Source organism: Phyllobates terribilis, unplaced genomic scaffold, assembly GCF_046119375.1.
Source record: "Phyllobates terribilis strain yellow unplaced genomic scaffold, ASM4611937v1 Scaffold_8__6_contigs__length_399053987, whole genome shotgun sequence".
Lineage (NCBI taxonomy): Eukaryota > Metazoa > Chordata > Amphibia > Anura > Dendrobatidae > Phyllobates > Phyllobates terribilis.
Window position 1 is genome coordinate 147,278,945 of NW_027362768.1, and position 23,709 is coordinate 147,302,653.

Genomic DNA, 23,709 nt, shown 5'->3' on the forward strand with positions numbered 1-23,709 from the left:
GAGAGTAATAATAATAATAAAAAAAAAATGAATGCGTAAAAATTAACAGTTTCATTAGGCGAAATAGAACACTTATTATAATCTTTGCAAATATTCAGGATTTCTTGCTCTTCCCTGTGTTTCTTGACCTTCTCTGGATAATTAAGGTCGAACTTAAAGCATATGTGTTTTATCATCCACATGTCTACTTAGTGCCAGCAATTAAATCTTCAACTTGAATGGGATAATGTAATCTTAAGATTGCGGTAAGATAAACTCAAGATCGGTGCAGGAAGAATCCTTCGCTTTGCCATCACAGGGGTTTTTGGCCCAGACACAAACTTTCCATTAACAAAGTCTGCAAGGAACGTGTTTATAGAATGTTTTCTATCTGACTGGTTCCAAACGAGTGGAAAATACACAAAGACTGGTTTTGAGGGATAATATTTCCAATAAAGTTCTCACCTTGGTGAGGTCCATGCCCAGACGGACCTGGGACAGAAGGTGCATGATGACGCTCTTGTGCTCCTCCACCGATTCTCCTTCCCCGTCGTCATCGCGGTCATCCTGAGGGTCAAACTGATCTATGAGAAAATGACTGTGTGGTTAAACCTAAAGGGAACTTAGGAATTCACAAATGCCCATTTTATGCAAGATAATTAGTAACAAGAAATTGGATCCAGATTCCGACATTTAAAAAAAAAAAAAGTTTTTTCAACTTACCATAAAAACCCTTTCTCGTAGGCTTCATTGGGGGACACAGCACCCATGGTCTCGTGTCCCCAATGAAGTAACTGAAAAAATGAACAAGCACATAATTTTGGAACTAAAACTACTTTGTGTTAAAAGCGATTTCAGAAACTCATAATAATGGAAATCCATATTATGGGCTGCAGGTGGTCCAGGCATTGTAGTCTTCAAGATGTATTCCCGTCTCATACATTGACAGTAGATGCGGTTCCACCAGTGGGAGATGCATGTATCTCGATAATGGGGAATGGTCCAGTCCTGCTGTCTGTAGAGAGGTAGTCGAAACTCCCATTCATTTGTAAGGAAATTACGACCGGTGGCGGCAGCACACGACTGGGTCCCATTTCCAAGAGAAACACGTCTCATTGGTGGGATCTAGTGATGAGCAAGATTGCTTATTTAACCCTTTTACCAAGCATGCTCGGGTGCTTACCGAGTATCTTTGGCGTGCTTGTATATTATGTTCCAGTCCCCGAGTCTGCATGATTTACAGGTGTAAGGCAGCCTGAACACATGTGAGGATTACCTAACAAACAGGCAATCCTCACGTGTTCAGGCTGTCCTACAGCTGTAAATCATGCAGACGCAGGAACTTAAATAGAAAATAAGAGCACGGCGAAGCTACTTGGTAAGCACCCAAGCATGCACAGTGAAAGGGTTAAATGAGCATGCTCACTCATCCCTAGTGGGAACCCGTTGATGTGCTATAAATGTTCGAGATGAGAAAATGTCTTTAACATGGACATTAACCCCTTTCTGAAGTGGAGAGTAATCGTACGACCCACGTCAATATTCCCCTGTTTGGTGCAAGCTCCAGCGCTGAGATGTGCCCGCAACAGCCGCGGGTGGAATCACGATCAACCCGCGGCTTTACAGTGTCCATTTTAGGACATGATCAGATATCAAATTCAAACATCAGAATGATGTCAGTTTGAGGCTAAATACCCAGTCTGACAAGTGATCCTGACGAGTGACTTTTACAACTGTAATAATAATAATAAAGAAGTAACTGTTCGCTGATGGGACTTGAACCCAAAATTCTGTGTCCCAAAGCCAGTACACTAACCAATGAGCTATAAACTCAGCTGTAAAAACCTAGTACTATATGGTTATATGATTTTCAGTGCAAACGTGTCTAAAACTCATTGTGATTTATGCACAGACTGCAAGCAAGCCAAATTCAAATGATGTTTGATTTTGATGTGTGACTTTCTTCAAACATCAGAATCACAATGACTTTTAGTCACCCTGAGTATTTTCATGGTTGATCTCATAAGACAAGAAAAGCTATCAGTATCATTTGACAGAATAGCTTAACCCCTTCACGATCTTCGGATTTTCCGTTTTTGCATTTTCGTTTTTTTGCTCCCCTTGTTCCCAGAGCCATAGCGTTTTTATTTTTTGGTCAATATGGCCGTGTGAGGGCTTATTTTTTGGGGGACGAGTTGTACTTTTAAACACCGTTACTAGTTTTACCATATCATGTATTGGAAAAAGGGAAAAAAATTCCAAGTGCAGTGAAATTGCAAAAAAAGTGCAATACCACAGATGATTTTTTTTACCACGTTCACTGAATGCTAAAACTGACCTGCCATTATTATTCTCCAGGTCATTACGAGTTCGTAGACACCAAACAAGTATAGGTTCTTTTTTATTCATTTAAGTGGTGGAAAAAAAAAATCCAAAGTTTGCTTAAAAAAAAAAAAATGTTAAAAAAATGGCGCCATTTTCCGAGGGCCTTTTTTTGCGCGCCGAGCTGACGTTTTTATTAATACCATTTTGGGGTAGATCCGATGTTTTGATCGCCTGTTATTGCAATGCTGCAGCGATCAAAAAAACGTAATTCTGGCGTTTAGAATTTTTTTCTCATTATGCCGTTTACCGATCGGATTAATTCTTTTTTTATATTGATAGATCGGGCAATTCTGAACGCGGCGATACCAAATATGTCTATGTGGGGTTTATTTTTTATTATTTTGAATGGGGCAAAAGGGGAGTGATTAAAACTTTTATATTTTTTTATATTTTTAAAAACATTTTTTTTAAACTTTTTGCATGCTTCTATAGTCTCCATAGGAGACTAGAAGCAGCACTTGTCTGATCGCCTCTGCTACATAGAGGTGACTACGAGCGCCGACCACTAGGTGGCGCTCATAGTAATCTTTACATGACAATCACTGGTGTCTGCTGCAGACCCAAGTTTGTCATGACCACCCATCGGTGACCCGCGATCACGTGACGGGGTCACCGCTGGGCGGGTCTAATGCCGCGCTTCCGGCGCGGCGATGTTAAATGCCGCTGTCAGAGATTGACAGTGGCATTTAACATGTTAACACCCGCGGGTGGATCGCGATTCCACCCGCGGCTGTTGCAGGCACATGTCAGCTGTAATAATCAGCTGACATGTGCCCGGTTCAGTGCGAGCTCAGCGCCGGAGCCCTCACTGAACCGGGGGTGCTGGCCTGGGGCGTACTAATACGCCCTGGGCCAGTAAGGGGTTAATGGTAAGGCATCAGCCTCTGAAACTACAGTGTTAAGAGTTCAAATCCTGATAGGAATAAGAATTGTTTTTTTTTTTAATTATGCCTATTTAGCACACAAACTACAGGGGTGTTTTACTTTTAATATCTGACACTCTGTCATCCTGATGTGTTAAGAGTTTCAGACACGTTGTCTATTTGCATGGTAAATTACATGGCCACAGTAAATTAGGAGGCACTAATTTACTACATATATCTATTTCCAAGTGGCTTTATATTTGCATAATTTCTTAACGTGGTCTAATGATGTCTTTATTGTAAATTTTTATTTACATCCACCCAAGTACTGGCTGCAAACTCCCAATTTACTTTGGCTATGTAATTTACCATGCAAATAGACCGTGTGTCTAAAACTCTTAACATGTCAGGATGACAATCAGAATGTCAGATATTAAAAGTAAAACACCCCTTTAGTTTGTGCGCTAAATAGGCATAATTAAAAAAAAAAAAACAATTCTTATTCCTATCAGGATTTGAACTCTTAACACTGTAGTTTCAGAGGCTGATGCCTTACCATTAATCCAGTCAAGTGCTACTAACGGATAGCTTTTCTTGTCATATGACATCAACCATGAAAATACTCAGGGTGACTAAAAGTCATTGTGATTCTGATTTTGATGTTTGAAGAAAGTCACACATCAGACTCGCACATCAAAATCAAACATCATTTGAATTTGGCTTGCTTGCAGTCTGTGCATAAGTCGCAATGAGTTATAGACAAGTTTGCACTGAAAATCATATAACCAAATAGAACTCCTAGATTTAACAACTGAGTTTATAACTCAGTGGTTAGTGTACTGGCTTTGGGACACAGAATTTTGGGGTCAAGTCCCATCAGCGAACAGTTACTTTTTTTTTTATTATCATTATAGTTGTAAAAGTCACTCGTCAGAGTCACTCGTCAAAATCAGTTCTCAGACAGGGTTATTTAGCCTCAAACTGACATCATTTTGATGTTTGATTTTGATATCTGATTATGTCCTAAAATGGACACTGTACGATCCACCCGCGGCTGTTAACCAGTTAAATGCCGCTGTCAATCTCTGACAGCGGCATTTAACTTGCGCTTCCCGGAAGCGCGTCTTTGGCCCCGCCCATCGTCAACCTCGTCGCATGATCGCGGGTTGTCGATGGGTTGGCATGACAACCCAGGGTCTGCAGGAGATCCCTGTGGTTGTCACTGCCAGATTGCTGTGAGCACCGCCCAGTGGTTGGCGCTCATAGCAAGTGAGCAAATCTGCTACACACAGGCGATCTGTGTGTAGCACAGGAGATCAGACAAGTGCTACTTCTAGTCTCCCATGGAGACTATTGAAGCAAGCAAAAAAAAAAAAGTTTTTAAAAATATATATAAAAAAAAAAAGTTTAAAATCATCCCACTTTCCCCCCATTCAAAATAAAACAATAAAAAAAAAAACAAATACACATATTTGGTATCGCCGCGTTCAGAATCGCCCGATCTACGAATGTAAAAAAAGAATTAATCTGATCGATAAACGGCGTAACGAGAAAAAAAATTAAAAATGCCAGAATTACATTTTTTTGGTAGTCGTAACATTGCAATAAAATGTAATAATGGGCGATCAAAACATTGTATCTACCCCAAAATGGTATCAATAAAAACATTAGTTCGGCGTGCAAAAGATAAGCCCTCACCCGGCCCTACATCTTAAAAAAAAGGAGGCGCTACGGGTCTCAGAAAATGGTGCCTTTTTTTTTTTTTTTTTTTTAGCAAACTGGATTTTTTTTTCATCACTTAAATAAAAAAAACAAAAACAAAAACTATACATGTTTGGTGTCTATGAACTCGTAATGACCTGGAGAATAATAATAATGGCAGGTCAGTGTTCAGTGTTCATTCAGTGAACGTGTTAAAAATAAAAAAAAAATTCCCCAATTTCACCGCACTTGGACTTTTTTCCCCCCGTTCTCCAGTACACAATATGGTAAAACCAGTGATGTCGTTCAAAAGTACAACTTGTCCCGCAAAAAATAAGCCCTCACATGGCCATATTGGCTGAAAAATAAAAAAAAAGTTATGGCTCTGGGAACAAGGGGAGCAAAAAACGAAAACGCAAAATGGTCCAGTCATGAAGGGGTTAAAATGCAGATGCAATACGTCTGGCTGAATCGACAAGATTGTAACTGAGGTGCAAACTTTCCAGTTTTACGCGAGTCATTATAAGACGTTGCACGCAACCCAACGCACTTTCGCTCATTTGATATAACTAGAACGTTGCGCTACAAGAAATCCCCAGCAGTGAGCGGGGTGTTAGCCACTACCTACCGGCATCATTGGTCCCATTTGACATGGAGGAATTGAGGGATTCGGTAGTGTCTGGCCTCTTCAGACTGGTCCCTGTGCTGCTGTGCGTCAGGCCTGCCGCAGATTCGGACGAGCTGTACAATAAAATGCATTTTGGTTTTATAGCCAACCCGTATTTCATCACTAAGAAATCCAAAACACCCCAGATATCATGAAATGATGGAACTAGAAGTCTCAGCATGCCTAGTAAAAACTGTAGATTCCTACTTCAGGAAAAAAATTCTTTTTTTTTTTTGCAGATAATCCATTATACATTGTATAATCGAAAAATGAAGGAAAACATGAGACAAGATGAAGGACGGGAGAGCATGATATGTGCAGCAAACAGAGATACAGCAAATCAGTGGAGATCTATGAAAAGTAGCACAACGTAGACACATATATGACCTATGGTATAAGAGCTTAAAGGGGCTGTCTCATTCCAGACTTTAAGGACAGCAATAAATGTCTAATAGATCTGGGTCCTACCTTTGGAAACCGAACCTACAGCCAGAATGTGGTCCCAAGATCTTTACTTTGGCGCTCGGCTGTAATCTGCACTCCCATAGTAGGAAATGGAGAGTCTCGGTGCTTAGTGCGGCCACCTCCGCAGGTCGGGCACTAATCAGACCGGAGATCCCCATCCTAGAGATAGGTAGGATTCGCATCTGCTAGACATTTATGTGCTCTGAGACAACCCCTTTAAAGAGTTCTGCCAGGTTTCACCTCCGTCCCCTGCTTCGACTTCCTGCTTTGTGTGTGGGCGGACGCTAATGCATGACGTCAGCCGGTCTACGGATCAGGTTTTGGCTGCTATGCAAGCCCTGGAGCCGCCCCATAGCCCAGAATAGAGAACGAGAGCTGGATGGGGAGACAGGAGCTACGGCTGGCATAACATGCTGCGCATTTACTCTCATTGGAAAAGGGATGGTCTGTGTGTTTTCAGATGATAAATGAGGATTAATAGCACGAAGAAACGTCGGGGGGACGAGGGTGCGTGAAATATTATACAGTCAATATCCCCTTATATACATCATCAATGGAGAACTGCAGAATGTAAAAAACTATTTCAATGGGTCCACGAGACAGAAAGATTAATACCCGTGACATTGCAATGTATGAAGCAGGCCATGCTTAATTATAAAGTCATTAGTAGAGGTCGCTGCAGAGATAAGAGTCCCAGATAATGTAAGTCTGAAATATATATGGATCCTTACCAACTAGACAGAAGTCTTGCAGCAAAAACAAACAAAACAGAAATATTTAGAACAGGACACAAATGGTGAATACACAACGTAGACTACACCACATATAGAAATGGAGGTGACGATTGTCTATTACAGGGGTATTACCATCTGATACAGTGATTACATATTGCTGGGAATCTGATCAGTGGGGGTTCGGCCTCCTGAGAAATAAGGTGCTGCTACACTAATACTTATTTTTATAAGTTGGACAAACTCGCCGAGCAGGTGACATCAAGAAGAGAAGGATCCGACACGTTGGAATTTCAAACCCCGATCTTTTGGATTTCAGGGGAGATTAGTTTCTGGCAGAGGTGTGCTTGTTTAGACAAGCTGATAATTTGTAAAAAGTTGCTCATTTCCAGTTACTAGCCAGTGTAAACAGGCTCTGATTTACAATGGTCGACTGCAGGCAGTAAACGACCGCAGATTAACCACTTACTTGCTGATTGACGGCGGATTAAGAGATGGTTCAGTGCCCATAGGTTGTCACTGTTCTCGGCAGCACAGATCCAGTTTACACAAGTGCTGGTGAGAACCGTGATCCTTTGTACAGCACAAAAGATCATTTCGCCGTCAGAACGAATGTTTTGCTTGTTTGGTGGGTGATTGGCAGCCTGTCTAGATTGCCAGATTATCAGCAAAGCTTGTTCCCAATTATCGGCCAGTGTAAAGGGACCCTTAGAGTTAAAATTTCTGGTGGTAATCTGTCTGATTATTAACCAGGGGCTGCAGAATGCCATGCTATCAGTGTTGTGCTCCAGTAGTGTTTTCTTATCAGGATTGTGACACAATGTTTCATTTACTCATTTGTGTTTTCCTCATTAATCAGAGTAACAGAGGTCACTTCATGCCATGGAATTTGTACTTTTGAAAGATTTTGTTTTTTCTGGTCACATTGGAAAGGATTTTTTTTGTTGTTTACATTGACTATTCAACATTGAACTGTGGACGTTGTTGGAAATTACACATGGACAGCACTTATATGAGTGATTTATGTTCCTCTGAGGGTAGATTTAGGACCTGTTCAGGTGAATATTTAGTGCAGATTTTGCACTGAAAATCTGCTATAAATTACAGTAAATGCAGTTTTGTCACAGAATCCCTGTGGAATGATTTAATGGCTATTATTGCTTTCGGACATTTGTAACATCGGTGCTTTTTTTGTGCCCGAATAACGGATGCAGCACTTGGTCCTCCTACGGTTAGAAAAACTGGAGTTACATAGAAGTCTACAGTGCTCTAATGATGGTAAACCTGGGATTGTAGGCACAAAATGTACCCGTATTATGCTTTTCTTAAAGTGGCCAAATCACATTATTTTATTGCCAATCATATGATGAAGACAAGAGAAGAGAATGCAACAGGCTGAAACGGACAATCTACACTCAGGTTTAACCACCGCTACAATGTTCTATTTCCTAGTGGCTTCTCTATACATTGTATATTTTAAGAGTACTCAAATTCTAGGGAAAAAAAAAAAAAAAATAGGTCCACTACCTACACGACCCGACTTTAAAGACCATTATATTGAAAATGGCTGTCGCTTGGCTAAGTGACAACTTGTGCTTATAGTCGGCTAAAGGAATATTATTAGGAGGAAGAGGGAGCCAGACTTACTCCATGCATCGCTTCGGGGAGGACGTGCTCTGGTAGAATTCATCAGCGTCATAGAACTCATCCTCGCTGCTGGAGTAGGAGAAGTCCGGCACTGTATTAGGGGACAGATTGACATGGCTGGGGGACGTCAGACTACTGCTGGGAACAGACTGACCGCTTCCTGGAAGGACAGAAAAGACAGAATTGTAACCTGTACACTGGCAATATGGAACAAACTTCAGGAGTATTAGTTTTCTAGGAAGCCAACATTCTAATCATAGTAGTGGTACATGAAACACTCCTCTCAGCCCCATCCTGCGGCCCATCACTCCTCTCTCAGCCCCATCCTGCGGCCCATCACTCCTCTCTCAGCCCCATCCTGCGGCCCATCACTCCTCTCTCAGCCCCATCCTGCGGCCCATCACTCCTCTCTCAGCCCCATCCTGCGGCCCATCACTCCTCTCTCAGCCCCATCCTGCGGCCCATCACTCCTCTCTCAGCCCCATCCTGCGGCCCATCACTCCTCTCTCAGCCCCATCCTGCGGCCCATCACTCCTCTCTCAGCCCCATCCTGCGGCCCATCACTCCTCTCTCAGCCCCATCACTCCTCTCTCAGCCCCATCACTCCTCTCTCAGCCCCATCACTCCTCTCTCAGCCCCATCCTGCGGCCCATCACTCCTCTCTCAGCCCCATCCTGCGGCCCATCACTCCTCTCTCAGCCCCATCCTGCGGCCCATCACTCCTCTCTCAGCCCCATCCTGCGGCCCATCACTCCTCTCTCAGCCCCATCACTCCTCTCTCAGCCCCATCACTCCTCTCTCAGCCCCATCACTCCTCTCTCAGCCCCATCCTGCGGCCCATCACTCCTCTCTCAGCCCCATCCTGCGGCCCATCACTCCTCTCTCAGCCCCATCCTGCGGCCCATCACTCCTCTCTCAGCCCCATCCTGCGGCCCATCACTCCTCTCTCAGCCCCATCCTGCGGCCCATCACTCCTCTCTCAGCCCCATCCTGCGGCCCATCACTCCTCTCTCAGCCCCATCCTGCGGCCCATCACTCCTCTCTCAGCCCCATCCTGCGGCCCATCACTCCTCTCTCAGCCCCATCCTGCGGCCCATCACTCCTCTCTCAGCCCCATCCTGCGGCCCATCACTCCTCTCTCAGCCCCATCCTGCGGCCCATCACTCCTCTCTCAGCCCCATCCTGCGGCCCATCACTCCTCTCTCAGCCCCATCCTGCGGCCCATCACTCCTCTCTCAGCCCCATCCTGCGGCCCATCACTCCTCTCTCAGCCCCATCCTGCGGCCCATCACTCCTCTCTCAGCCCCATCCTGCGGCCCATCACTCCTCTCTCAGCCCCATCACTCCTCTCTCAGCCCCATCACTCCTCTCTCAGCCCCATCCTGCGGCCCATCACTCCTCTCTCAGCCCCATCCTGCGGCCCATCACTCCTCTCTCAGCCCCATCCTGCGGCCCATCACTCCTCTCTCAGCCCCATCCTGCGGCCCATCACTCCTCTCTCAGCCCCATCCTGCGGCCCATCACTCCTCTCTCAGCCCCATCCTGCGGCCCATCACTCCTCTCTCAGCCCCATCCTGCGGCCCATCACTCCTCTCTCAGCCCCATCCTGCGGCCCATCACTCCTCTCTCAGCCCCATCCTGCGGCCCATCACTCCTCTCTCAGCCCCATCCTGCGGCCCATCACTCCTCTCTCAGCCCCATCCTGCGGCCCATCACTCCTCTCTCAGCCCCATCCTGCGGCCCATCACTCCTCTCTCAGCCCCATCCTGCGGCCCATCACTCCTCTCTCAGCCCCATCCTGCGGCCCATCACTCCTCCTCTCTCAGCCCCATCCTGCGGCTCATCACTCCTCTCTCAGCCCCATCCTGCGGCCCATCACTCCTCTCCCAGCCCCATCCTGCGGCCCATCACTCCTCTCTCAGCCCCATCCTGCGGCCCATCACTCCTCTCCCAGCCCCATCCTGCGGCCCAACCCTCCTCTCCCAGCCCCATCCTGCGGCCCAACCCTCCTCTCTCAGCCCCATCCTGCGGCCCATCACTCCTCTCTCAGCCCCATCCTGCGGCCCATCACTCCTCTCTCAGCCCCATCCTGCGGCCCATCACTCCTCTCTCAGCCCCATCCTGCGGCCCATCACTCCTCTCTCAGCCCCATCCTGCGGCCCATCACTCCTCTCTCAGCCCCATCCTGCGGCCCATCACTCCTCTCTCAGCCCCATCCTGCGGCTCATCACTCCTCTCCCAGCCCCAACCTGCGGCCCAACCCTCCTCTCTCAGCCCCATGCTGCGGCCCAACCCTCCTCTCTCAGCCCCATCCTGCGGCCCAACCCTCCTCTCTCAGCCCCATCCTGCGGCCCATCACTCCTCTCCCAGCCCCAACCTGCGGCCCAACCCTCCTCTCTCAGCCCCATCCTGCGGCCCAACCCTCCTCTCTCAGCCCCATCCTGCGGCCCAACCCTCCTCTCTCAGCCCCATCCTGCGGCCCAACCCTCCTCTCCCAGCCCCATCCTGCGGCCCAACCCTCCTCTCCCAGCCCCATCCTGCGGCCCAACCCTCCTCTCCCAGCCCCATCCTGCGGCCCAACCCTCCTCTCCCAGCCCCATCCTGCGGCCCAACCCTCCTCTCCCAGCCCCATCCTGCGGCCCAACCCTCCTCTCCCAGCCCCATCCTGCGGCCCAACCCTCCTCTCCCAGCCCCATCCTGCGGCCCAACCCTCCTCTCCCAGCCCCATCCTGCGGCCCAACCCTCCTCTCCCAGCCCCATCCTGCGGCCCAACCCTCCTCTCCCAGCCCCATCCTGCGGCCCAACCCTCCTCTCCCAGCCCCATCCAGCGGCCCAACCCTCCTCTCCCAGCCCCATCCAGCGGCCCAACCCTCCTCTCCCAGCCCCATCCTGCGGCCCATCACTCCTCTCTCAGCCCCATCCTGCGGCCCATCACTCCTCTCTCAGCCCCATCCTGCGGCCCATCACTCCTCTCTCAGCCCCATCCTGCGGCCCATCACTCCTCTCCGCCCCATCCTGCGGCCCATCACTCCTCTCCGCCCCATCCTGCGGCCCATCACTCCCCTCAGCCCCATCCTGCGGCCCATCACTCCTCTCAGCCCCATCCTGCGGCCCATCACTACCCTCAGCCCCATCCTGCGGCCCATCACTCCTCTCTCAGCCCCATCCTGCGGCCCATCACTCCTCTCTCAGCCCCATCCTGCGGCCCATCACTCCTCTCAGCCCCATCCTGCGGCCCATCACTCCTCTCAGCCCCATCCTGCGGCCCATCATGCAGCAAATCACTCCTCTCAACCCCTAAATATAAAGAAACATCCTGCAGTACATTGTTCCTCTCAGCATTAGAAAACCTGATTTGTAACCCATAGTATAAGTTAAAGTGCCAAATTAAAGGTGTTTATATAAGGCCATTAAGTTATCCTCTATCCTATGGATTAGTTTCAGGCAGCTAGGGGACAGATCTATGGGACCACCAGTGATCCTGAGATCAGAGCTCTGCAGAACCCGGTCTGAAGAGAGTGGAGGTTGATCATTTGAACCTTCAATCCAATCATTGTGTATCGGACTGCTGGGAAAGCAGAGTACAGTGCACAACTATGTCCAAAAGTCCCATAGAGAATGAATAGAGCGGAGGCGAGCATCTTGACCTCCACGTCACACAGAAGGGTCTCATAAGAGCTTCGTTCTTGGGTTCGTAACAGCAAGGACCCCAGAGATCAGAAAATTATACCATATCCACAAGATAATTAAAAACCATTGAAAAAGGAGAAAATAATTATTTAACCTCCCACCTGTGCTGTTGGGTGTTGGCGTCTGATGACTGGCAAGGGTACCCACTACTGAACCAACAGCCAGAGAAGATGGGCGCTGCTCTCCTTTGCCAACCTGCACAGCTTCTGCAATATAAAGGCAAACCAGTCACCAAAAATGGCGATGTGAAACAATGCAATCTATTGTAATAAGGACAAGCCTGACAAGAAGCTGGGTAAGAGACTTTGTCCTAGTCTATAATGCACAGGCATCAATAGACATATTTAATATGCAATGTTACTTATACAGCACCCCTTGTCTTCATAGAAACCATTAGTATATTGTTACCTGGCATTGGAACAGTTTGCGTTGGCATCGTGCGGATCACTGCAGGCTCCAATGGACTTGGCTGATATATCGAATCCACAGGATTTATGGTGCTCTATGGAGAGATAAGCAGAAATGCAACTTAATAGAGTAAGAAGAAGAATGGAGCAAATAAGAGACAGCAAACTCCAGTGCAGAAAGATCTGTTCATGAACAGAAAAAATAAAATAAAAAAAAAATACATATAATCATCTACCCAATTCCTTCATAAGATACGAGAATAACAATGATGTCCGTTACTACGACGTGCCTCTCCGGAGACGCTAATGACACTTAATGCATTCTTTTAATCCTTGCATGACATAAATGGTAACACATTGAGCTATTTTTCCCATTAGGCAGATATGTGGAAAAATAACAATGCAATATATTTGCAGCCATAATGCAAGACACAACAAGAAAGTAACTCAAGGCTGAAGCCTTCAGTGCAATAAATATTTCATGCGCAAATAAAACAAAAAGCAAATGTCTTCAAGGAAGTAACGCTCAGCCTTCATTTTAAACCTCAGAACAACAAGGTGGTGCTGCTGGATGAGCCATTTGTTTAAGGGGTTGTCTACGCTTAGAAATGAGTCTCTTTTCCCAGACGCCATGACATTCTTGTCGACGGCTGGATCTGGTATTGTAGCTCCAACTTATTGAAGAGAATGGTGATAAGCTGTAGTACCAGACGCAGCCAAAGGACAAGAGGGGCGCTGTTTCAGGTTTTTTTTTTCTAATCTTGGAAACCCCTCTGTGAAGATTGGTAAAGGATTCTATAGAAATGACAGCCGCCAAGATATGTTCCCATAGAGCAATTTGCAAGCGGAAATTTAGCTATAGGTTACAGTAATGATATTTAATATCTGACTTGTATTCCACCGAGATAATCTGCAGCACATTCAATAAATGCTGCAGATTTTCTTCTTTGAAGTGCAAGTTCACCAAAATCTGCAGCTGTATTATCATGGGAAACACAACCCCAGAGCAGTAATATGGAGTTTACCAATTGTGTGAACCTGGTCTTACAGGTAAAACAAGCAGCAATGACTTCACAATTAGTAATAATGCAAACAGGATGAATCAAACTATGCGGCGTGGTTAATGGGAGAGGTCGACAGGATGGTAATCCAGAGGCAGAAAGAAAAATAAAGAGAAATGTCGCAGGTTACACGGAGAAAGCAAGAGAACAGATGCCTGTGGAAATGGGGCAGGGACATAAAAGATGAAAGACTATGCTCACATTGGAGTTTTTAGAGGCAGACAAAACAGTCTTTCAAGTAGAAGCCGCTTCAGGAAACATTCTTATTGCCAAGTTTTTGGAAAAGTTTTTCATTTTTCTGAAAAGTTTTGAAAAAGTTTTTTTTCATGAAGGGTTTTCTGCAGCCTTTTTGTCCCACCTTGTTTTTTTCACAACACCTGACTGCCGACACCACTGATTAGCTGCAGGGTCCGGTGACTGATGTACAGGACATCATCCCACCCGCTCCATATAGGAGACCACCGGAAAGGTGGGAGACTGGGGTTTTAAGAAAAAAAAACAAAACAATGTACTTTGTAACGAACTCTTTCCTTTGGCAAGTTTAAATGCATAACTAAGCAACTATCGTCTCTTCATAACTGATCCCCGAATTATTTACAGGACCATAATTATTGGGACTGATTACATATTGTCATATGCGATACAATATTACTGGATGGCAGGCCTGGATATATGTGTTTCTCTCAATAGGAGTTGTGAGTGAGGGCGCAGTCAGACGGCCGTATAAATCGGACTACAATGCACGGACAGGCTGGCGGCTCTCCCTACCAGAGAGTGACAGCTTCATATATTTCAATGTGGCTGTCACACTCGGGTGGGTAGAGCCGCCAGCCAGTCCGTGCATTGTGGTTCGATTTACAAGGCCGGCTGACTGTGCCCTTTCTCTGATAATCATCCAGATAAAAAGGATAGGGAAGATTAACAAGGTTTTGCAGTAAATTTAAAAAATGTATATCTTCCTGAACCCCTGACTATTAAAAAAAAGTGAATGATTTTTGCACAAGTCCTTCAAGTTTGCTATGGACCTCTCCAGGGACTATACCCAAAAAGTAAAAAAAAAAAAAAAACTAAGATGGCAGGATTGTTTCCAGCATTCGTTGAATAAATCCATTGTGGGATTATGAACACTTCAGTAAAGTGGATGAATACGATTATCGTATATGTGACGCTGTAAGAAAATGCCTCAAGATTCCAGCTGTGAAGCCTGCATGATTCTAAACGCAGCTCCCAATGTAGCACAGGCTGTAACTTAGGAGCGGTGCAAAGCAATGCATTTACTAATTTTCCTTAATGGGGTTGTTCGGTGAAAACAAGACATCACCTATCCACAAGATAAGTCATAACTTTCTGATCTGTGGAGATCCAACCACAGGGACCGCACCGATCGGTAAAATGGAGAATAATTATTCCAGTTACAATATTGAGCTGCTGGTCGGATACGGAGCCGTTGGTCCATATATTCTCTATGGGCCTGCTGGAAAAAGCTGAGCGCAGCTCTTGGGAGGCCCCATAGGGAAAGAATGAAGCGGAGGTCGAGCATCTCCACTGCTCCATTCTAGCAGGTCGGTGCAAGACCCAGCGGTTGGACCCCCACTGATTAATAATCATCATTTACCCAAGAGTAGGCGATACTGTGTTTTCACTGGACAACCCCTTTAATTCTGTTGCATAATACTGCTCAAAAGTGGACAAGTGCTTAATGGGTTGCCTAGTGTTAGAAAAACATGTCTGCTTTCTCCGGCGGTATACCTGGCACAATACTGCAGGAAAGTCCTACCGGCTTAAACGAGGCTTACTGCAACACAAGTCATAACCGGAGGACAGGTGTAGCGCTATGTTTGGGATTAAGCAAATCTTTAATCCTGGACAACCCCTTTAAAATGTAGCCGATGGCCTCCGATGCCCGTTTTTTGGTTGGGGCTTTGAACGTTCAGCTACTTTTCCCATTGCCAAGTGATAATTGACCGCATCCCACACGTACAACATCTCTAAGGTTCCATCTGTCGTAAGGAAACAGGACTTTCTTCAGAGACTGTTAGTGTTAGGTGGGAGAAATTATTACTCTAGGAAGCAGGTGAGGTTTGTGGATCTAGAAGAATGGAGAAGACGACCAGGTCTTCCTGAGATCAGGTGAATGTTCTGCAGAAATAAAGGAAGTAATCCATTAGAGATAAACTTACTATAAGTCCATCTGCGTGCTTGTCCTCGTTAGTTTGGTCCTTAAGAAAAGAAATGTTAACATTGTGAACATGCAGCAACGGAGGAGGCCACAAACAACAGCTCCTGAAGACCGGAGTACATTTTTCAAGAAGACTACTATCGCTGGCCGTACGCACTAGATTAATGTCGACCAACAGCGACCATTCTGGATGAGCTTCCAATATGTAGACCTCCACATTCTCTCCAAATAGCAGGTGTCGGGGGACAGAAGGATCAGGCAGTTGGTGGTCAACATGCGCCATCTCGAGGTTCTCAGTGAAAAGAGAAAAGTCAAATTCTGAGGAGTCCAACAGGGGCTTCTCCTCCTGTCCCTACTGAGAACACATGCGGGCTGATAATTCATGTGTTTCATGGAGGAGAGAGGGGGAAAGAAGTTATATGACCAGCCTAAAGGTGAATTCAGACGTCGGTGCTTCATGCACAGTCTATATACAGACCACAATGCCCAGACCGACCATAAACACATATATCCGATATCTTGGGTCAGGAGTCCCACGGTTGACCTGGACATGATGGTCTGAACATGGATGTGTGAAGTCAGCAAAGGACAAAATTTGCCCTCTGAATTAGTAAGGGTATTTCTTTTCTTTCTTAAAATGGGTTATCAAGTGAAATAAAGTTCACATTGATCTAAAAGATAAGTGATAATTTGTTAAAGAGGTTGTCCGGGACAAAGATGGGTGATATCGCGTTAAAGAGGGTTGTCACTCGGGTGCGACACTCGGCACCCCACCGATCACCTGTACCCAATGCCGGCGGCAGCAGGAAAACTATGAATTAACACATGTGGAATTATATATTTAACAAAAAAGTGTGAAACAACTGAAAATATGTCTTATATTCTAGGTTCTTCAAAGTAGCCACCTTTTGCTTTAATGATTGCTTTGCACACTCTTGGCATTCTCTTGATGAGCTTCAAGAGGTAGTCACCGGAAATGGTCTTCCAACAATCTTGAAGGAGTTCCCAGAGAAGCTTAGCACTTGTTGGCCCTTTTGCCTTCACTCTGCGGTCCAGCTCACCCCAAACCATCTCGATTGGGTTCAGGTCTGGTGACTGTGGAGGCCAGGTCATCTGGCGTAGCACCCCATCACTCTCCTTCTTGGTCAAATAACCCTTACACAGCCTGGAGGTGTGTTTGGGGTCATTGTCCTGTTGAAAAATAAATGATGGTCCAACTAAATGCAAACCGGATGGAATAGCATGCCGCTGCAAGATGCTGTGGTAGCCATGCTGGTTCAGTATGCCTTCAATTTTGAATAAATCCCCAACAGTGTCACCAGCAAAGCACCCCCACACCATCACACCTCCTCCTCCATGCTTCACGGTGGGAACCAGGCACGTAGAGTCCATCCGTTCACCTTTTCTGCGTCTCACAAAGACACGGTGGTTGGAACCAAAGATCTCAAATTTGGACTCATCAGACCAAAGCACAGATTTACACTGGTCTAATGTCCATTCCTTGTGTTCTTTAGCCCAAACAAGTCTCTTCTGCTTGTTGCCTGTCCTTAGCAGCGGTTTCCTAGCAGCTATTTTACCATGAAGGCCTGCTGCACAAAGTCTCCTCTTAACAGTTGTTGTAGAGATGTGTCTGCTGCTAGAACTCTGTGTGGCATTGACCTGGTCTCTAATCTGAGCTGCTGTTAACCTGCGATTTCTGAGCCTGGTGACTCGGATAAACTTATCCTCAGAAGCAGAGGTGACTCTTGGTCTTCCTTTCCTGGGGCGGCCCTCATGTGAGCCAGTTTCTTTGTAGCGCTTGATGGTTTTTGCAACTGCACTTGGGGACACTTTCAAAGTTTTCCCAATTTTTCACACTGACTGACCTTCATTTCTTAAAAGTAATGATGGCCACTCGTTTTTCTTAGCTGCTTTTTTCTTGCCATAATACAAATTCTAAGTCTATTCAGTAGGACTATCAGCTGTGTATCCACCTGTCTTCTGCACAACACAACTGATGGTCCCAACCCCATTTATAAGGCAAGAAATCCCACTTATTAAACCTGACAGGGCACACCTGTGAAGTGAAAACCATTTCCGGTGACTACCTCTTGAAGCTCATCAAGAGAATGCCAAGAGTGTGCAAAGCAGTCATCAAAGCAAAAGGTGGCTACTTTGAAGAACCTAGAATATAAGACATATTTTCAGTTGTTTCACACTTTTTTGTTAAGTATATAATTCCACATGTGTAAATTCATAGTTTTGATGCCTTCAGTGTGAATGTACAATTTTCATGGACATGAAAATACAGAAAAATCTTTAAATGAGAAGGTGTGTCCAAACTTTTGGTCTGTACTGTATATATATATATATATATATATATATATATATATATATATATATATATATATATATATATATATATATATATATACATACATACACACACACACACAGATATAGATATATATATCTATACACACACACTATCGCAGATATATATGTACGTATATCTGTGTGTGTGTGTGTGTGTGTGTGTGTGTGTGTGTGTGTGTGTGTGTGTGTGTGTGTGTGTATCTCTATACACACACACTATCGCAAATTATGTATATATTGCGATATATATCTATATCCATATACACACAGATATATAGCTATATATATACACACACACACACATACACAGAGAGAGATATAGATATATCTATATATATCTATCCACACACTATCGCAGATATATATGTACGTGTGTGTACGTGTGTGTGTGTGTGTGTCTCTATACACACACACACTCTATCGCAAATTATGTATATATTGCGATAGTGTGTGTTTATAGAGAGATTATATATTATATATATATATCTATATCCATATACACACAGATATATAGCTATATCTCTCTCTATATATATATATATATATATCTGGATCCTATCTTTGTGTGTATGTGTATGTGAGTATATATATATATATATATATATATATATATATATATATATATATATACACATATATATATATATACACACATACATATATATATATATATATATATATATATATATATATATATATATATATATATATATATATATATATCTCTCTATACACACACCTATATATATTTGCGATAGAGTGTGTGTATAGAAAGATTATATACACATACACACAGACACAGAGAGAGAGATATATGTACAATATATATCTGCGATAGTGTGAGAGAGTAACTGAATAAAACAGGACACAAGTAGAAAAGTATCTGACCCATCACCGTCCACCTACAACAGGGGGAAAAATACAGAAACACAAGTAAGAAGCGCAGAGCTCAGACTAGTATGACCAGGAGCACCGCCTGCCGGTATCGCACACGTTCCCCGATATTACAGTGACCATTATAAATGGTGCGGGAAACACAACAATACATGTAGGCGGGATGAGCTACAATGGAGACGGACGCTGCTGTCAGAAGAGATGGAGATTTCATACAGATTAGGAGGATTCATTACCAGAGTGCACAGGCAAGACCCCCGCTGCGATTAACGCATGTTATGGGCAGATATAATCACCGGGGGATTAAGCTGCGGGGACTTCTCAAGCCCCTGCATGGACACAATATTTCCACATTGTGCAACCAAACAGGAAGATAAATAATGCCGTCGTAACAAGAAGATGGAGAGCTGCAATCCTTCGCTTACATCTGATGCTTAAACTGGAAATCCTGCTTCTATCAGTAGAACATTAAAGGGGACGTGCAATGACAGCCCGAAATATGACATCTGACGTCACGTCCTTCTGTGTAGTTCATAATAGAGGAGCATTTTCTCAGTAACCCTTCTACTACTTGTATGCAGCGGCCCCTAGACACTTTTTCTAAACCCTTTTGCGACATTTGATGTACATGCAAGTCATGTAACGGCTGGAGGTGTACAGAGCTAGGTCAGGAGCGCAGCACACCGCGGGTCCCACTGATGTTACTGTTAGTGATTGGCAGCTAAGGGGAAACGTTGCAGCAATCATGGTAATTGCAGTTCAAGGCAGGTTCTTACTGTATAATACAGCCGGCACCCACTGTATATGGAGAGGGCTCAGCTGCATAAACCCACCAAAAAGTAAAAGAAAAACACTACAAAGACTAAGAAGAAGAAGAAAAACACTACAAAGACTAAGAAGAAGAAGAAAAACATTACAAAGAAGAAGTAGAAAAACATTAAAGACGAAGAAAGAAAAAAACACTACAAGGACGAAGAAGAAAAACATTACAAAGACTAAGAAGAAGAAAAACATTAGAAAGACGAAGAAGAAGAAAGAAGAAAAACACTACAAAGACAAGAAGACGAAGAAAGAAAAACACACTACAAAGACGAATTAGAAGAAAAACACTACAAAGACGAAGAAGAAGAACAATATGAAGAGCATGAAGAAGACTAACACGAAGAAAAAGACGAAGAAGGGGGTGGGTTTCTCTACAGGAAGTGTGTGTGTGGGGGTCCTTTGTTGCTCTGCTACTAATCAAATGTCTTTCACGCTGTGTACAGGCATAAAAGAGAGGCAGGCTTTCAGTTTGTGGCAGGCAAGCCACTGGACAATAGCAGAAGAGATGCATGCTGGGAAGTTAGGGAAAGGAAGTTCCAGCTTCTATAGTGCTGGCAGAATACTATTAGATAGTAGTTTTATACTTACTAAATAAGTAAAAATACAATTTCTAAGTAATTGAATGCCACAGCATGGTCAAATCTTCAATGCTTTACCAACAAAAAAAATAAACTGATCTACAAGCGTCATGTTTGACAACAATCATCACACTCATAAAAATGAAGACAGGCATGTGACAACTTACCTTTGCAATCTGCAGTAACACGATGCAGTGTTTAATGGATTCTACCATGCTCTAGAAAAACAAATACATTTCCATTAGGGTGATGGTACAGCGGTGTCACGCTTGTCCTCTCACTACGCTCGATTATAGCTACGCTCTCTCAGTAACCTTGTGTTATTTAATGGTAAGGCTGCGTTCACACATTGCGTATTTTCGCGCGCTTTTTTGCGTGCGCTTTTTGAAAATACACAATGTGCTTTGTGTCTGCCAGCAAAGTGAATGGGAAATTCACTTTGCCGTTCAGACACTGTGTAATTTTACGCAGCGGGAAAGAACAGCTGCGTAAAGAATTGGCATGTCAATTCTTTGCGCAGCTGCGTCCTGCGCTTTCTCTCTATTGTGCCCATTATAAGTGATGGAATTACGCAGCGGTGTTCACACACTGCGTAATTCCATCGCTTTTTTACGGGGGCGCAGGATGGATACTCACCTACCCGATGTCAGGGGAGAGGCATCCGGTCCGGTCCGCTCCAATCCCGCGCTTCCAGCATCTGCCGGTGAGCCGATCAGCTGTTAGCTAACCGGCTTGTAACCGGCTTCCGGTCAGCTGATTACAAGCCGGTCACATGACAGTCAGCTGATCGCTTCACGGCAGATGCTGCAAGAGCGGGACGGAGCAGATGCGTCTCTCATCGGGTAGGTGAGTATCCATAGTCTGTACATACACTGCTAGGGACACACACACGACACATAGACACACAGGACATAGACAGTACACATGTCACCCTTCATTTCCACACTGCGTTTTTTGCTGCGCTTTTTTACGCAGTGTGTGAATAGAGGTGCTTTTTTTACCTGCTTAAAAAAACGCAGGTAAAAAAAGCAGGAAAATACGCAGCGTAAAAAAAAACGCAGGGAAATACGCAATGTGTGAACGCAGCCTAAGCCTTCCTGGCTGCAGTCATCCACAGGAGTCCAGGAGCTGCAGATAGGAAGTGAAAATGTGCCGCACAAGATAATAAATCCCTTCTAGAAGTATAAAACAGATAAAACAAATCCTATCAAGATGGCCGGGACTGACCCTGAGAACACAGGTTGGCATAAATAACAGCACATGTGGAGTTTACCTAAAAGGGTCTCCTACAAAACAAACAATCACTATAGGAAAATCTATTGGGTGTCTAATTGTTGGGACTCCCATCGATCCCAAAAATGGGGTTACCTAGTGCGAATCAATTCTCAAGACCCTTGTCCAGCAGCCGCTAAAGGGAAGTATTGAGAAGCGCCTCTTACTTGCCGGCATCTGTGGCTCTTCTTTTGATTAGTTGGCCTTGTGCAACGTCACATGCCCATTACACTGGTTCAGGCTTACTAATCAAGAGAGGAGCCATGGATGCCGGCAGGTAGGAGGCGCTTCCATCTAGCGGCCACAGATTACTGACGTAGACGATGGATCCCTGCAAAACAATTTGAACCATCTCTATTTTTTACCTCTTATATATATATATATATATATATATATATATATATATATATATATATATATATATATATATATATATATATATATATATATATATATATATATATATATATATATATATATATATACATATATACATACACGATATCCATCAATAAAAATCTTTTGCAATAAGTATACTGTAGTCTTTGCAAAAACTTTTGGTTTTTTTCTCGTAGCGATAATGTTCTAAAACCTATACAGAGAGCACTAGAAGGGTTAGAAGAAAGACATGAATAACTTACACATGTGGTATCCTTGAGGTTTTCAATTTTCTGCATAAATAAAGGAATAATAAAAAAAAATACAGCAAGATTATCCACAAATAAAAATGATTATTTCCAATCGCCTATGTTTGAGATGTAAGCAGAGCAATTATCTGCACAGAGGAATACAACATATGTGATTGAATGGGAGGCGATGATTGGGACGAGAAGCTGCGGGTGTCTCCTGATGCCAGGATCCGGGCTAATTAATACATAACCGATCCCTCGGGAATATCCTGCATGCAGAGAACAGCTGCAGATCATTTACCAGTAAATTCCCTTAGGATGAGCAGAAGCCTCCTTACAGCGATATACATAACAGCCTGGCAATATAAATGCCCAGTGTAGATAAGAGATTACTACTACCCCCAGCAGAGAGAAGCTGCAGAAGAACTGCCCTCTAAAGTGATCTATTATCACCATAGGGGATTGCAGCAAGTTGTGCGACCAAAATGACCAAACACTTTTTAGTGATTTTGCACTCAATTGTTTCAGTTCTAAATTTTGTTAGGTCATGCTTTTTTTTGCATGGAACTCATAGCACTTGTATCTATGATATTGTGCTGTGCAAATGTCAGGTTTTCTCCTAGAACCAAGTGATCCGTGGAGAATATCGGAGACATGTCTGATCAAAATCAGCAATGCAAGTCTATGGGTGTGTAAAAAAAACAAAACAAACAGACTGCACCCAGACGACATTCAAGTGTGGTCCAATTTTTACATACTGGCAGAACGGAGAAGATGGTCCAAACGCATCGATGCGTTTTTCTTATACGTAGAAAATACTGACATCTGAATTAGCCCTAACAGTTCAAGCAAAGTGGATGTGCGTCAAAACTCATGCCCACTGTGTGTTCTTTATTGTAGGGTTCCCCAACGCCAGCCCTCAAGGCCCCCCAACAGATCATGCTTTCAGGATTTCCTTAGTATTGCACAGGTGATGGAATTATTGCCTGTGCAGAAGATGCAATTATCACCCGTGTAATACTAAGGAAATCCTGAAAATATGACCTGTTGGTGGGTCTTGAGGACTGGCGTTGGGGAACCCTGCTTTAGTGCATCTGTCACCTGAAAATCTGCATGTAAAAATGGTGTATTTTTTTTGTCTACTTTTTTTTATGAACAGAATTGCATCGTTTCTGTTCTTAAACAAAACAAACAAAAAAAAAAACAACAACATCTGCACCACAAATTAATGAAAAAAAAAGAAGAATTAGAAAAATGGAAAAGGGAAACACATGAAAAAAAAAATAAATAAAATTTTAGAGCAGACACTTTCATAAAAACAAAACAAAAAAAAAAAAAACTTGGAGCACTTCTGCTTATGGGAAAAAGGCCTTATAGGAAAAAA

General features: G+C 44.2%; 1 protein-coding gene across 5 annotated transcripts in view; it reads right to left on the bottom strand.

Moving 5' to 3' along the window:
* Window positions 1-23,709, bottom strand: part of OSBPL9 (oxysterol binding protein like 9) — a 101,049-nt gene that overhangs the window by 14,973 nt on the left and 62,367 nt on the right. For 4 of the 5 annotated variants that reach the window (XM_073643484.1, XM_073643487.1, XM_073643486.1 and 1 more), the window contains 8 exons: window positions 22,338-22,367; window positions 20,592-20,642; window positions 15,777-15,815; window positions 12,537-12,630; window positions 12,230-12,334; window positions 8,439-8,598; window positions 5,557-5,669; window positions 445-563 (listed from right to left, as the gene is read on the bottom strand). In XM_073643484.1, coding sequence (XP_073499585.1) covers window positions 445-563; window positions 5,557-5,669; window positions 8,439-8,598; window positions 12,230-12,334; window positions 12,537-12,630; window positions 15,777-15,815; window positions 20,592-20,642; window positions 22,338-22,367 — 711 coding nt within the window. The remainder of the gene's footprint in view (window positions 1-444; window positions 564-5,556; window positions 5,670-8,438; window positions 8,599-12,229; window positions 12,335-12,536; window positions 12,631-15,776; window positions 15,816-20,591; window positions 20,643-22,337; window positions 22,368-23,709) is intronic. The other variant, XM_073643485.1, reaches the window with a different exon arrangement.